This window comes from Chelonia mydas, chromosome 22 (assembly GCF_015237465.2).
Source record: "Chelonia mydas isolate rCheMyd1 chromosome 22, rCheMyd1.pri.v2, whole genome shotgun sequence".
Taxonomy (NCBI): domain Eukaryota; kingdom Metazoa; phylum Chordata; order Testudines; family Cheloniidae; genus Chelonia; species Chelonia mydas.
Window position 1 is genome coordinate 13,076,198 of NC_051262.2, and position 13,618 is coordinate 13,089,815.

Consider the following 13,618-nt stretch of genomic DNA (forward strand, 5'->3'; position numbering starts at 1 on the left):
CCTGTGTTCTCTCCTCCACTCCCCAGGGAGAGAAGTCCACTGCTTCCCTTGGGAGGATGCTGCTTCTCCTCCCACCAGTTGGGGGCTGGACTGGGGGCCAGAGAGCAGCATCTCTGGGGTACCCCAGAGCCTTGTGGGGCATTCCCTCTTATCTCCAGGAATCCTATCTCCCCTCCCTTGGCCCCAGCCCCTCCCTCCCCCTGTAACAGCCCAGCCCCTCTCTTCCCTTCGCCGAGAACCCCCTTCTGCAGTTTCCCCCTCACACGTGATCCCCTCTTCCCTTCCCCTGTTCCAGAACCCCCTTTCCCTTTCAACCCCTTACCACCATCTCTCTTTGCCTCCCAAACCTCCATTTTTCCTACCCTCAAAGCCTCTACTTCTCCCATTGCCCCAGAACGCCACCCTTTCCCCCCTCTCCTCCCTGTAGCACCCCTCTTCTGGCCCTGCCTCCATGACACATGAGAACCCCTCTGGCTGCGTTCTGCCGGCTGCCCCTTTAAGCCTCCCCACTGCTGGAATGTGAGAGGAGGGCTCCAGCTCCCTGTGAGGTCAGATAAGACACTATATTTATCTAGCCGGTAACCTGAGCCGAGAATTTCTGCAGTGGATTACACAGCCCCAGCCTTTAGGCTCTGCCCCTCCGGCCATTTCACCCAGATCCCCCCCCCTTTGCCCCCCCCATGCCCGCTGGAGAAGCCTGGCTCTGAGACAGCCTGGACGGCTGCTAACAGGTTAGTCGCTACTGTTTATTTTCAATCCCTTTTTTCTCCTTCGCTTCTGTTGTAGGGCAAGTGCCTTGCGGACGCTGAGGTGACCCCATCCGAGCAGCCAGGGCGTCACCCCATGACAAGCCGCTACCCTTCAGTCTTGCTGCCCCACACGCAGGTGCGTATGGAGCTGCTGGGAAACTTGAGGACGGGGTTAGAGGGTCCCAGGAGGGAGGGTAAAATACAAGCTGAGAAACTTCAGGGTGGACTTAGCAAAGTGCCTCCGTTGTCTGGAAGCTAAGATCTGGGGACCTGGGGCCGGGATCAGCCTTTCTGGCCATGTTCTATCCACATCGCCAATTTGGTCCTTTTCCTTTAACTTCGCTAGCTGCAACAGAAGTCTTGAGCTTTGTCAGTCAATCAAGCGTCCGGCCGGTGGTGGTAATACCGAGCTCTTCCTCTGTAGATCTTGAAGCACATGGTGGGCGAATAATCGACTCCGCTCATGTTCTTGTTTGCTCCCATCAGCTGTCCAGGGAGCTCTTCGCCAGCAGGTTTTTTCTCTTCCATCATTCCGCCACTTTTAACCGAGGCCGCGCCGGGGGCTTCATAACTTGGATTTTACCGGGTTGCTGGGTGCTAGGGTGACGTGGCGGGGGGCAGGCAGGTCGTCAGCAACTCAGATCCGGCTCAGGTTGCCAGAGTTAACACCAACTGCCAGCTGTTAGGTGACACATGTGAAGAGAGTTGGTGGGTCTCTGCCTTGTTCTCAGTGGGCAAGTCCCTGTGCTGACAGCCACGGTTGCAACGGATGCTCATTAGCATCTACAACAGAGGAAGGGTGGTCAATGGTTAGGGCACCAGCCTGGCACTTGGGAGACCCAGATTCAGTTCCCTGCTACACCATAGACTTTCTGGGTGACTCTGGACAAGTCACTTACTCAGCAGTGTGGCCTCGTGGGTAGGGCACTGGACCGGGACTCGGGACCTGGGTCTAATCCCAGCTCTGCTGCTGGCCTGCTGGGTGACCTTGGGTAAGCCACTTCACCTGCTGGTTCCTCAGTTTGCCCATCAGTTAAATGGGGATAATGATACTGACCGCCTTTGTAAAGGGCTTGGAGAGCTACGGCTGACAAGAGCTGGGTATTGTTATTATCTGTACAATCGAGATCACAGTACTTGCCCGCCCTTACTAGGGGTGTGGTGAGGTTAAATGCAGTGCAGATGGTGAGGTGCTGAGACGCTGCCGTGAGTGATGGGGACCAGAGAGAGAGAGGACAAAGCATGGAATTGAGCTGGGCTCTAGCACCTATTTCTAGGGCAGGCCGGAGGGGCATAGGTGGGAAGCCTGCCCCATTGCTACCCACCTTGTCCCTGTTCTGTGGCTGACCGGAGTCCAGGGCTGTCACTTGCCCCACTACCAAAATCACTTGCAGCCTGTTGGCGTCACTGCCGTTCCCCTTGGAGCCCTGCAGGCGGAGGGCTGGGCGTGGGCTGTTGGCAGGGAGCGTGGGAGGGTTTAAGCGTGTTCTCTTATCTGTTGACAAACTGCATCCCTTTGGCAACTCTCGCCAGCCGGGCTAGGTTCCGTGCTGATCTTGGGAGGAGGTTTCTGGGGCCACCCTTAGAATGGACAAATCAAACCAGCTGGAGGAATTGTTGGCATAACATACCCCTGGCTTGGTCTGGGGGACTCCCTGCTCCTTCCCGCCCCCCTCCGGGCACTAAACAACTCATCCCAAAAGGAAGGCTGTCCTGCAGTGGGCTACTGATGCTCCTCAGCCTGCCCGGGAGGGGCCCCTCTGAAGGGGGAGTGCAGTCTCCAGGGCTTGTGCAGACATTTGGCCCAGACGCTGCCCCTCTGGGGGCCTGCCCTGCAGCTCCTCTGAGATGAGCTGCTGTGGGTATTTGTTTTCCCTCTGGCTGCGGCATTCCAATGCTGCAGGTTTGCAAAGACCGCAGGGTCACCTCTGTGTCAGGCCCAGCTGGCCAGCTCTGCCCAAGGAGAGGCCAGTGTTCGGCTCCCCCATTCCTCTGCCCTGGAAGTAGTCTCCAGGCCCCTCATCGACAGGGGCTGGGGTCACGGGACTCCCAGGGGGAGCTCAGCCCCCAGTCTGGGTGGAGGAACAGGCTGGGGTTGACCTGAGCTTTCCTGGACAGGGCTTAGGAAGGCTCCCTTGTGGGATGCTCTGGTGTAATGACAATAGTATAAAGGGGCTTCGGCTGCTGGACGCAGGCAGACCCTGCGGTTCTCTCTAGCTCCCAGTCTGACTGACCCAGCATCAGCTGGCTGGTGTCCAGATGGGGTCTCCTTGGCCTGGACAAAGTCCTCATGGAAGGGACTGTCGTCTGCATTGTGCGTGGTACCTAGAGAGTCTCCCCCGCTGCAGGGGGAGACTTGCGCAGCCTCCTCTCCCCGTCCCACATGTCCTTTGTCCCAGAGTCCCCGGGCGATGCTCTGGAACTGCTCCCCACGAAGCCAGGCAGGACTCTGGGGCAGTCTCCTTTCTGTGAGCAGCCTGTTTGCAGAACACACAGCTCACATGGCTTCCACCTTCCTGGGTCTGACTTCGGAGCAGTCAGCATCCTCTGCCCCTCCGTGCGCTTCCCACAGCGAGTCCGCCCAAGCGGGGTCCTGGGGAAGCCAGAGGGTCCTGCTCCCCAACTTCGCAGTCAGACGGGACTCTCAGCCAGTCAGTAAAACAGAGGTTTATTAGACAACAGGAACATGGTCTAAAACAGAGCTTGTAGGTGCAGAGAACAGGACCCCTCAGCCGGGTCCGTTTTGGGGGCCGTGAGCCAGACAATCCCTTCTGCACTTCACTCCATGTCCCCAGCCAGCCCCAAACTGAAACCCTCTCCAGTCCCTCCTCCTCTGGGCTTTGTCCCTTTCCCGGGCTAGGAGGTCACCGGATTCCTTTGTTCTCCAACCCTTTAGCTCTCACCTTGCAGGGGGGAAGGGCCAGGCCACAAGTTGCCAGGAAACAGGGTGTCGGCCCTTCTCTGTGTCCAGACCCCTGCACACACCTGCCTCTAGGGCTCTGCAATGATCACACACCCTTATCCCACCCCCTAGATACTTAAGAACTGCCTAGGGGAAACTGAGGCACCCCCACACCATTCAGAGGAACCATTAAGAACAGTCCCATTTCATCACATCCTTGTCCCATGTGGAGACAATGGAAGGTAATGGGGAGAAGGGGGCGGTCTGGGGCGATGGAAGGAGGCAGGATCTGTGCCCTGGCTCTCTAGTCTCCCCTAGAGCTTTAACATAGACCGGAGAGCGAGCAGGGTAGTAGAAGCGGTAGATGTGAAGCCAGGACTCCTGGGTTCTTTGTCCCAGCCCTGCCACCGACTCGCCCTGTGAGCTTAGCCCAGATGCTTCATCCTTCTGTGCCTCCACTTCCCCAGCTGCACAATGGGGCTAGTGACGGGGTGTCCCTGCCTCGCGGGGGCGGTGGAAGGCTGAGTCACCGGTGTCTGCTGAGAGGTGCTGTACGTGCAAGGGCAGCGCTGCCACTGGAGAGAGCCACACGGTTTCTTGCACCTCGGCTCTCCTCTCCCGGCTCTCATGGTGCGCTCGGCTTGTCTCTTGCAGCCCTGGGCACCAGGATGGTGTGACGTGGTCCTGTGAATCCCACAGGGAAGGCAGTTCTTGTAAAGGTGGCAGTCCTAGACGGTAAGCAGCCCAGGGACCCTCCTGGGGTAGGGTGGGTAGAACAGGTCCTATGGGGCAGGACTTTCTTTCCTGCACACAGAAAACTTTCCCATGAAGAGTAACCTTAGGGAGCTGGTCCCTCTGATCTGCTAAGATCTCCTGGCACATTTGGCAAGCCTTGAGGTGTTAGCCTGTGTCATTGGGTAATAATCCATCCTGGTCTCCCCTGAATCCCTCTCCTCACAGCCCCATACTCTCACAGCCCCCTGCCCCCTTTCATTTCAAAGGCATAGTGTGTTCTTTCTAAAAGCAGTTTCTCTGTTGTAGATCAGCTGCTTGTTCCACCCCAGAGGTGGCTGCTTTTTAAGGGCGAGGGAAGTGACCTTGGCATGCCGAAGGGGTAAATCCTACCCCTCGTTTATCCCTATGCACATCCACGGGCTTTGGCAGAGTTGCGAGAGCTTGGCAGGGTCTCTGGCATGAAAGGGGCTTTCGAAACGGAAGGGGCTAGAGGCGGAAATGGATGTCGGAGATATGGGCGCAGCGGGGAAGAGCGAATGATGCAGTCGTTGGAAGCTTAGCCCATGGCCAGACAGTCCCTGCAGTGCACGGATCTGTGCCAGGGCCTATACCAGTGGTGCACTGAGGAGTCTGTTCTGGGTTCAGCCCTGCAAAATCTGAGCTGGCTCCATGCTGGGCTCCCTCGGCCTGGCCAGGGAGCAGGTGGGGGTCTATGCTGGGCTCCCACGGCCTGGACAGGGAGCAGGGGGTTCTCATGGCATTTAGATGGTACCAGATCCTTGTGCCGGTGCCCCTCTGTCGGGTGCAGCTGGCATCTTTGTAGCCATCCCTGCATTCCTCGAAGCAAAATCTCCTACTATGCAGATGAAGGCTTCAGCTGGGAAGCCCAGCCCATCTGGCCTCCTGCTGCTCCTGGTAAAGGGGCTGAGCTCTGGCAGGGAAGAGCCAGGCGTCTCACTGGAGTATTTGCCTGCAGGGGGATTATTCACCCTGCAGCCTGCTTGCCTAACAGGTTTGTGCACTTGGGCTTGCTTTTGCTCATAAATAGTTTCCTACTTACTCTGGGATGACTACTGCATGGAAAGAACAGGAAGTCAAGAGAGCTGGCAACCTTGCCAGGGGGCCAGTGCACCTGGATGGAGCTTCACAGCTCACCAAAGGTTCTGGGTTAGAGCAGCTAGGTCCCTCAGACAATTTACTATGGGGATGAGGATCTCAGGTAAATTCCCGGATCGGAGGTGAAATGTTTCCACAAGTGGGGCTAGTTCTGGACTGGATCTGGAGTGGTTCCGTGTGCCAGACCGGCCTGCTGCGGGCCTGTGTGCAGGGGCTGACTACGGGGTGCTCCTGGGTCTGTAAGGGTCTGTGTTCCGTGGCTGCTTGGGCTGAGGCTGGGAAACTCATCTCGCTGGTGACTGGCAGCTCCCTGTGGCGTTGCTGAGCCCAGACCAAGGGAGCGCGTGAACTAGGTTAGCACAGCAGGTGAAATGGCTCATCTCCCTGTGGATCTGTAACGTTCCCTCCGGCTGACTCCAATTTCACACCCGGCCCCGGCTCAGTTTCACTCGGCTGCCAGTGGAAAATCCGGAGTGCATATTCTCAGCGGCGGTGGGGCTGAAGGGTGCAGCTCTGTTCGGTCGAACCCCTGCCTTGGGGGGGTGCAGCGGGGTAGGGTGAGTGTGCACTTGGAGATGTGGCCTCCGGGGCTGACTCTCATACTGCCTGGGATGCAGGGTTAGGGACGGGCTAGTGCTGATTCCTGGGCAGGGACCCAAATGCTGCAGAAGGGGTGAGCCATAAACGCAAGTGGACCTAGACACCCCAGAATTTGAGGGAGCTCGGAATCTAGAGATGAATTTTGAAGCTTGAGACTCTCTCAATTCCCAACAGAATGGCCCCGCCCCTTGGGACCAGGCCAGGTGAGCGAGACGGTGCTCCCCTACGCCGCTGGGTGTAGGGACACACCCACACACATGGTCGTGGGGGCCGAGCTTGTGCAGGGTGCCTTAAATGGAGCGTGGCTTCCCGAGGCCTCTCCACAGCACTTGCTTGGGGGATGACCTCGCCAACTGACCAGGCTTGGGAGGGATGGAGGCATCTGCTGGGCAAGGTTGGGAGTTTTGGTGCAGAAGCTTGGGTGAGTTTCTCCCCCATGAGTGGTTTGGCTAGAGAGACAAGGTGGTCTTTCATGTAGCTGTACGTGGGAGGCCTTGGGGCCTGGTGGTTAGGGCACAGAGCTGGGACTTCTGTTTCTGGCTCTGAGTGGGGGGCTGTCTAGTGGTGAGAGCACGGAGTTGGGCGTCCGGACTCATGGATTCTACCCCTGCCTCCGAGAAGGAGTGTGCTGTAGTGGTTAGAGTCTCCTAAGCTCTAGTATCTGCTTCGTCAGTGACTTGCTGTGTGTCCCCAGGCCGGTGACCTCACTTCCCTGGGCCTCGTTGGTTGCCTGTGCAAGGGGTGTGAGAGCAACTTACTCCTTTCCTGGGCATGGGGGAGCACCCCAAATGAACGGCTTTGCAAAGTGCTTTGAGATCCCCGAGACGAGGTGCTGCACAAGCTTGGGGCTTATGAGGGGTGTGGGCCACGTCCCGCGGCAGAGCAGAGGACAGCATGTCTGTGCTTGTCCCCTGCCGCAAGCGCGTCAGGTTGGAGCATGTCCAGGTGCGTGGAGAGCTCGCCTTGAAAGGGCTTTGAACGAGGGTGGTTTCCCTGGTGACTAGAGACTCTGAGCCATGTGAGCCGCTGTCCTGCAAGGGAAGGAAAACAAGCAAAGAGAGGGAGTGACAGGGCTGGAGGAGACGTCCTGGGAGTTCCCTCTGCCTCCCAACCACCACGTAAATCCCTGGAGCCGGTTGGGGACCAGCCAGAGCCCCGTCTGGTGTAATGTCCCCCCGGGCCCTGTGCCAGCCGCTTTCTGACCCAATGGATCCATTCCAGGAGCAAAGTTCCCACCCGGTTAGGGCCTGTTTGCGAGGCAGCCCCAGCTTGTCTAGGGGGTGAAGCCGATTGGCTGAGCTAGGCAGGACTTTTACCCAAGTCTTGGATGGTGTTTGTCGTGGGTGTCTCCTCTGGAGGGGCCCGAGTGCCACTGGTGGGCTTGTGAGGGGGGGTCTTGTGCTGGCCATACTCCAGCCTGGGCCCAGGGGCCCCTTCCTCGCTGCTAGTTGTAAGTTCCTCGGCTTCTACGACTGGCCATTCATGACCTGCTGGATCTGTTTGTATCTCTGGGCAGCTGATGGGGTGAATGTGGGCAGGCCCAGGGGGTGCCCTGGGGAGAGAGCCCCTGGCACATGTGACATTCACACCTACACGGCCTCTTCCCACCTGACTGCAGTGTATAGTGTGCTTTTAGGTACTGGGACTCGGGACTCCTGGGTTCTATTCCCGGCTCTGCCACTGACTTGTTGGGTGGGCGTGGGCAAGTCACTTCCCTGCATTTCGCCATGCGTAGAATGGGGCTCCTGTCTGTGCAGTGCTTGGGGAGTCATGGGAGGAGGGGGACCCAGTCCCTGCCCTTCCATGGGACCCTGCGCTGTCTGGGCATTCTGCTCAGGACTGATCCGAGCTCCTCTTTGCTCTCTGCTGGCTTGTGGATGGAGCCCAATGCTGAGACCAGAGATGAGCATAGCTGGCCAGATCCTTGGGACAGGGCAGCCCCGGCTGGTGCTTGGTGCCCCCTGGAGGTGCAACCCCCTGCCATCCCCAAGAGGGCTGCAGACTGAGCTTCCCATGGTGCTAATGCACAGTCCTAGCTAGACCCTTGGCTCCCACAGTGGCAAAAACTTCCCGCATCTGAGAGCTGCCTAGTCCATGGAGCTGCTGCAGCAGCTGGGGCTTGGCCATCACCGCCTAGCTCTGCACTCTCCAGGCTGGCTTCCAGGTCAGCCCAGTAGCACCCTTCCCCCCAGCTCAGCACGCCCGTCCTACTGCTCTCCTGCAGGCCTCTGGCCACTCAGACTGGGATGGCATCTCCAGCCAGCTCGGCTGCATGGCACAGCTGCTGGAGAGTGGAGCTGGCAGCTGCTGAATAGCCCCAGGACTCTGTCTCTGGAATACCAATGCCCCGGGGCAGGCCTGGATGGGAGGATGGTCTGAGCTGATGAAATCATCCCCCATGCAAACCCACTCAGGTTGGCTCACTCAGGCGGGTGGGGAGAGGCAGGGGGACTGGCCCCGGCTGCTGGCTCCAGCCTGCAGTTTGTGCGTGGTGCTAAATTATTGATGGGAGCAGCTAGCTCTCAGCGGGGTCAGATGCAGCGGAGCAGAGAGCCTGGGCTGAGCGGCTCCAGCCCGCAAGTCCTCGCACTGGGGAACAGGCTCACAACTCCAGCCCTGAACCTCCCGCACTTTCTTCTTCCTCCCTGCTCTTTTCTCTCTCCCCCAGCTCTCTCTCCCTTATCTCTTTCCATTCCCGCAGATCCCAGCAGCACCTGTCCTGCCCCTCCATGGGACAGGGAGGAGAAAGCACCCTCCCTTGCAGTCCCATTTCCCCCAAACACACACACCCCAGCTGTGAAACCAGTGCCATGGAGAGGGAGGGCGGGCGGCATGGATTGTGGGCTGCCTCTCATCTCTCTGCCAGGCTGGCAGTAATGACTCTTGGCGGGTGTATGACACCCTTTCATCTTCTCAGGGCTCCGGGAGCCTTGGCATACGAGCCTTTGCCCCGGGAGGAGGTCGTTGCCAGCATCCCACCCATCAGATGACCGGGTCCCTGCCCTTCTGCATGCCTCAGTTTCCCCATCTGCGGAAAGGTGATAACACTAGAGATGTGCCTGACATCCCAAACCTCCCTCAACTTTGGGAGAGATTCAGATCCAAGCATTGTGAGTTAGAAGCATCTCTGAATAATCCCAGCTCGGTAAAGCAAGGCACTGTTATTACTGTTACCCCGAAAACATTTTGAGTTGTGGGGCTCTGAGGACGTGCTGGGAAAATCTCTCCCTGCTCCCGAAACGTTCTACGGAGAAGAGCACAGGGTGACCTCTCCTACCCTGAGCTCTGCTCACCTGGGCAGAAGCAGGCCCCTCTGCCTTGTGCAGTGCAGGGCACTGGCTGCTGTAAACAAAGCTTTCTGTTTAGGCTCCTGCTCTCTGCTGCCATCTGTCCCTGTCACTCGCTCGCATCTCTGCAGCACCCCCTGTGGCAAGTGGTCGCTGGGTTTGAGTCTAATTGAGAGGACAGAGCATCCCCAGCATGTGTGAGATCCTTGCCAGCCCTTTGTCCCCTCCTCCCCCGTGTGGGTGGGGCAGAGTGAGTGCTCCGGGATCGGGGTGGGGGTGCTGCCAAGCATCCCAGGAATTTCCCCACCATCTCTCCCGACCTATTGGGGTCTTGGTGACAGATTCTGGGGGGAACCTCAAAGCTAGGGATGGGTTGGGAATGAGAGGGGGGTTCACGACCCATTCAGTCCTTGGTTTCTCTGCTGAGTCTGCCCACCTAGGGTCAGTTAGCAGCATTTCTGGTGGTGCGCTATGTCCCCCTGGGAGCTGGACTGAGACCTGACAAACTCATTTCCCATGTGGCTACTGAATGGCTGTCAGCCGGGACCAGCTCTCGGTCACCACCCCGCCAGGCTGGATTTGAACCTGGTTGGGATCAGTGAATGTAATGAGTGGTTGTGTCAGCTCTAAGCCTCAGAGGATATCGAGTCACGTTCTGTGGCTGTACTGGAGAGGGGAGTGGGGAAGGCTGAGCTGTCCTGGGCTAATGATAACGTGAGAAGCCATAAATCTGTCAGCCACGCTCATGCTCCAAGGCTTAAATGGACTGTCGAATGAGGTCAGGAAGGAATTCCACACACACAGTGACACGCAGACAGATGTGTGCACGCACACACATGCTCCCTGACCTGCTGCAGGTTACATAAAGGGCCTGGGGCATTATGGCATCACCTAGTTCATCATCCTCTGAGTGGGTGACCCTGCCCTGCACGTTGGGTCACCGTTGGCCTCAGCGCAAAGTGGGTCTAAAATGCAGCCCCGTACAAAGGTGGTTCCTTCCCTGCCGTGGGGTCAGTGGGTTTCATGTTTGTGGGGACTGCATGGCTCAGTCTGCTCCGCTCGCCTGCTGTGCTGAGCGCCTGCCCCACCCCAGCACTGGGGACTTAGGAAGGGGGCTTGGTTTGGATTGGATCCCAACCCCCTATTGGCCCCTCTCTGCTGTCTGCCCCCACACAGGTACATCCCCCTTTCCATCCCACCCGCCATAACCCGCTCTAGAACCCAGCTGTGCCACTCCTGAGCCTGCCCCATGCTCCTACCCTTGCCTGCCCTCAGGATACGGGGCGCCTGATGGACTTGGCTTCACACAGCCAGGTCCCACTGCCATGGAGTGGGCCCACGCTGCTGTGCATAGGATTTGGCCATATCCAACACAGGGCTCCAACCAGCTGGTGCATCCCCGCTGTGGGGCCTGCTGGGCCTTGCCCCTGTGCATCCCAGCCCCTCCGGTGACCGGCTCAGGGGGTTTTCTCCCAGGCAGTTGGAGAGGGATGTTTGTCTCTCCCATCCAGAGATTTTAAGTCTCCCACAGCTACATTGACCAAGTCACCTCCGTGCTCCCATAGCAGGGGTCTCCTGCCCCGAATGTTGGCTCATAAGGGGGTCTCCAGCCTTTTCTCAATATGTGGGGGGGGGGGAATTCCAGGTCTCTAGCCCCTGTCTGTCCCCAGGGCAGCTTCCAAGTCTGGGGCAGGGTGTGTGCAGCGTGTTGGGGCGGGTGCCCATTGGGGCAGGGACTCAAGGTGCCCACTGTGCTCTTGCTTTGCAGTCAATGCCACCAGCGGTGCCCCCGGAGCCCCAGTCTCCAGGATGTCCCAGCTTTCCTCCCCGCTGAAGCGCTATGGAGACACCTCCCGCTACCCCGCCTCCTCCTACAGTAAATCCCCCACCAGCTACGGCTCGTACTCTTCCTATGGCTCCAGCTTTGTCGCCTCTTACCCGGACAAGGACAAGGTCAGCTTCAAGCCGAGCCCCCCCAGCAGCTATCTGCCCTCCAGCCGGCTGCGGACCTCGGGCACCTCCCCGACCAGTAGCTACGATGCGGGCCGTCTGGCGCTGTGCCCAGAGTCCAGCATCAGGCTGAGCCCGGCCTATGGCCGCATGCTGGCCAGGCCTCTGGGCAGCGGGGGCCTGAGCGGGGGAGCGTGCTACGCCTACACCAGCCCCACCAGCAGCCCCACCAGCTACATGGCGACACCGTCCACGCTCAGCCGCAAGAAGTCCAGCAGCCACTCGGACCTGGCGCGGGAGTTCGCCGGGCTGCACACCTCCGAACCCTACCGCCTGGACTCACCCACCCACACCCCACTCCTCGCCCGCAATCGCCAGGAGCTCTGTGCCCTGCAGAGCCTGTATCAGGCCGCCAGCCGCTCCGATTACGTCAAGGAGTACCTGGAGTCCTGCAGCAGGAAGGGCAACCGCACCCCCGGCTGCTCCCGCAGTCCCACCCAAGAAGTGCTCACCCCTATGCTCCGGCCCAACAGCCGCTGCCCCAGCCAGCCATGGGAGAGGAGTGAGAGCCGGACAGACTCCCCAGCCAGGGACCCCTCGGTAGGTGCTGCCGGCTCGGCGCGGGGATCTCGTGTGTTTGGGGGGGGGCAAGTAACTGCGCAGGGTTGCTGATGGGGAGCAGGGACAGGGAGGAGAGAGGCTGCCCATGGGGCACAGGTGGAAGAGCAGGTGAAGTGTTGGGAGGAGGCCCAAGAATAGAGCAGCCTGAACCAAATCCACCTCCTGATCCAAGCTTCACAGCTGTTCCCCACCCCCCAAACCTGAGCCCCACAGACACTGAGGAGAAGCCACACCTGGAGCCAAATGCTGTGCATGCCCCCCCGGAGCTGTAGCTCAGCCTATAGCTGGGTGGGGGCAACTCGGGGTGATGCAGCCCCACAGGCATGCGGCCGAGTGGGTGTGAGCCCGGCTGGTCTCGCTGATGGGGCTGGAACAAAACATCCCGCTGCCCATGGCTGATCCACCCTGGGTCTCTCTGAACTGCGGTCTCCAGCCGGCCTGGCTCAGGTGGGTGGTGTGCCTTCGTGGGTGGAACACTGGGGCTCAGGAGAGACCCAGCTTCTATTCTCAGCTCTGTCGCTGGCCTGCTGGGAGACCTTGGGCAAGTCACTCTGACCTCCCCGTGCCTTGGGAAGAATGATACCGACCCCTGTGGTAAAGCGCGTTGAGAGCTGCTGATGAGCGTGCTCGAGAAGAGCTAGGTGGAATTATCAAATGGTGCAAAGATACCGCACAAACACCCCCGTGTGCTGTGAGGTCATCAGCTCGGTCGAGTTCCCATCACTGAAACCACCTCACTGCTGGCACTGCCCGGCCCCTTTACTGGCAGTCTGGGCAGTGAGGCTAAGGACTGAATGGGTGGTGCATAGAAACTGAGCTACCCTGTGTATGGGGCGGCGGGGGGGGGGCAGGATGGGGAGTCCCTGATCCCAAGCTGCACCTCCCAGATTCACATTCCCTCGGGAGAGGGGTGGGCTGGATTTGCAGTGCCTTTGGGCTTTAAACCACCCAAGCCCCCTCATGTGTCTTTTCCCCCCCAATAGTAGAGGGAATGGGCAGGATTCGCTCATCCCAGTGAGGTTTCGGGCTGGGGTCTGCTCACAACATCCCTTGCTCACTCACAATGAGGAGGGGTTTGTACCCGGGGGCACAGGTGGAAGTGGGGGTGGGGGAAGTGCCAATGCCCCCACCCCCTTCAATCCTTTGATCTGGTTCTCATCACCCACGGGAAGGACTCAGCCCATGGCTGCGGGGGTGGGACCTGAGGTCTGTGGGCTCCGTCCCAGGGCACAGAGCATGCTTGGGGCAGCTGTGATCTGTGATAGGGCACCTGCTTCTTGCTGGCCAGGTGCTACACATGAAACCTGTTAGCTCGTCACACACGGCCCAGACCCTGGTCGGGGTGGCTAGTTTCTGGCAGCCCCTGGTGCCTTATGGTCTGCTATCGGAATGGAAAGAATCCCGCGGATCCTCCCCTGAGCCCCAGCTTCACTCACCCTCCCTGTGCACAGATCCCTGGGAGGAGGCAGGGCAGAGAGGGGGCCCTGGGTTCTTGCCGTGACATACTCCTGAGAGATTTCTAGGTGTGCCCTGAGCGCTTCTCAGCTGCCTGTTGACATGCTGCGTGTGTGTGTTTGTGTGTGTGCGCGTGCCAAAGCTGATATTAAACAATTATACCTGTTATGTAAACTCTGGGGATTGGAACCTGGGAGAGAATG

At 59.1% G+C, this 13,618-nt stretch overlaps 1 protein-coding gene across 3 annotated transcripts in view; it reads left to right on the forward strand.

The window, feature by feature from the left end:
- The window catches only part of USP2 (ubiquitin specific peptidase 2), a 56,987-nt gene that overhangs the window by 2,376 nt on the left and 40,993 nt on the right, over positions 1-13,618 (forward strand). The window contains exons 2-4 of one of the 3 annotated variants that reach the window (XM_037882408.2): positions 787-885; positions 4,306-4,386; positions 11,158-11,939. In XM_037882408.2, coding sequence (XP_037738336.1) covers positions 11,199-11,939 — 741 coding nt within the window. In that variant the 5' untranslated portion in view covers positions 787-885; positions 4,306-4,386; positions 11,158-11,198. Of the gene's footprint in view, positions 1-678; positions 732-786; positions 886-4,305; positions 4,387-11,157; positions 11,940-13,618 lie in introns of those variants that run through there. The other 2 variants (XM_007066950.4, XM_037882409.2) reach the window with 2 other exon arrangements.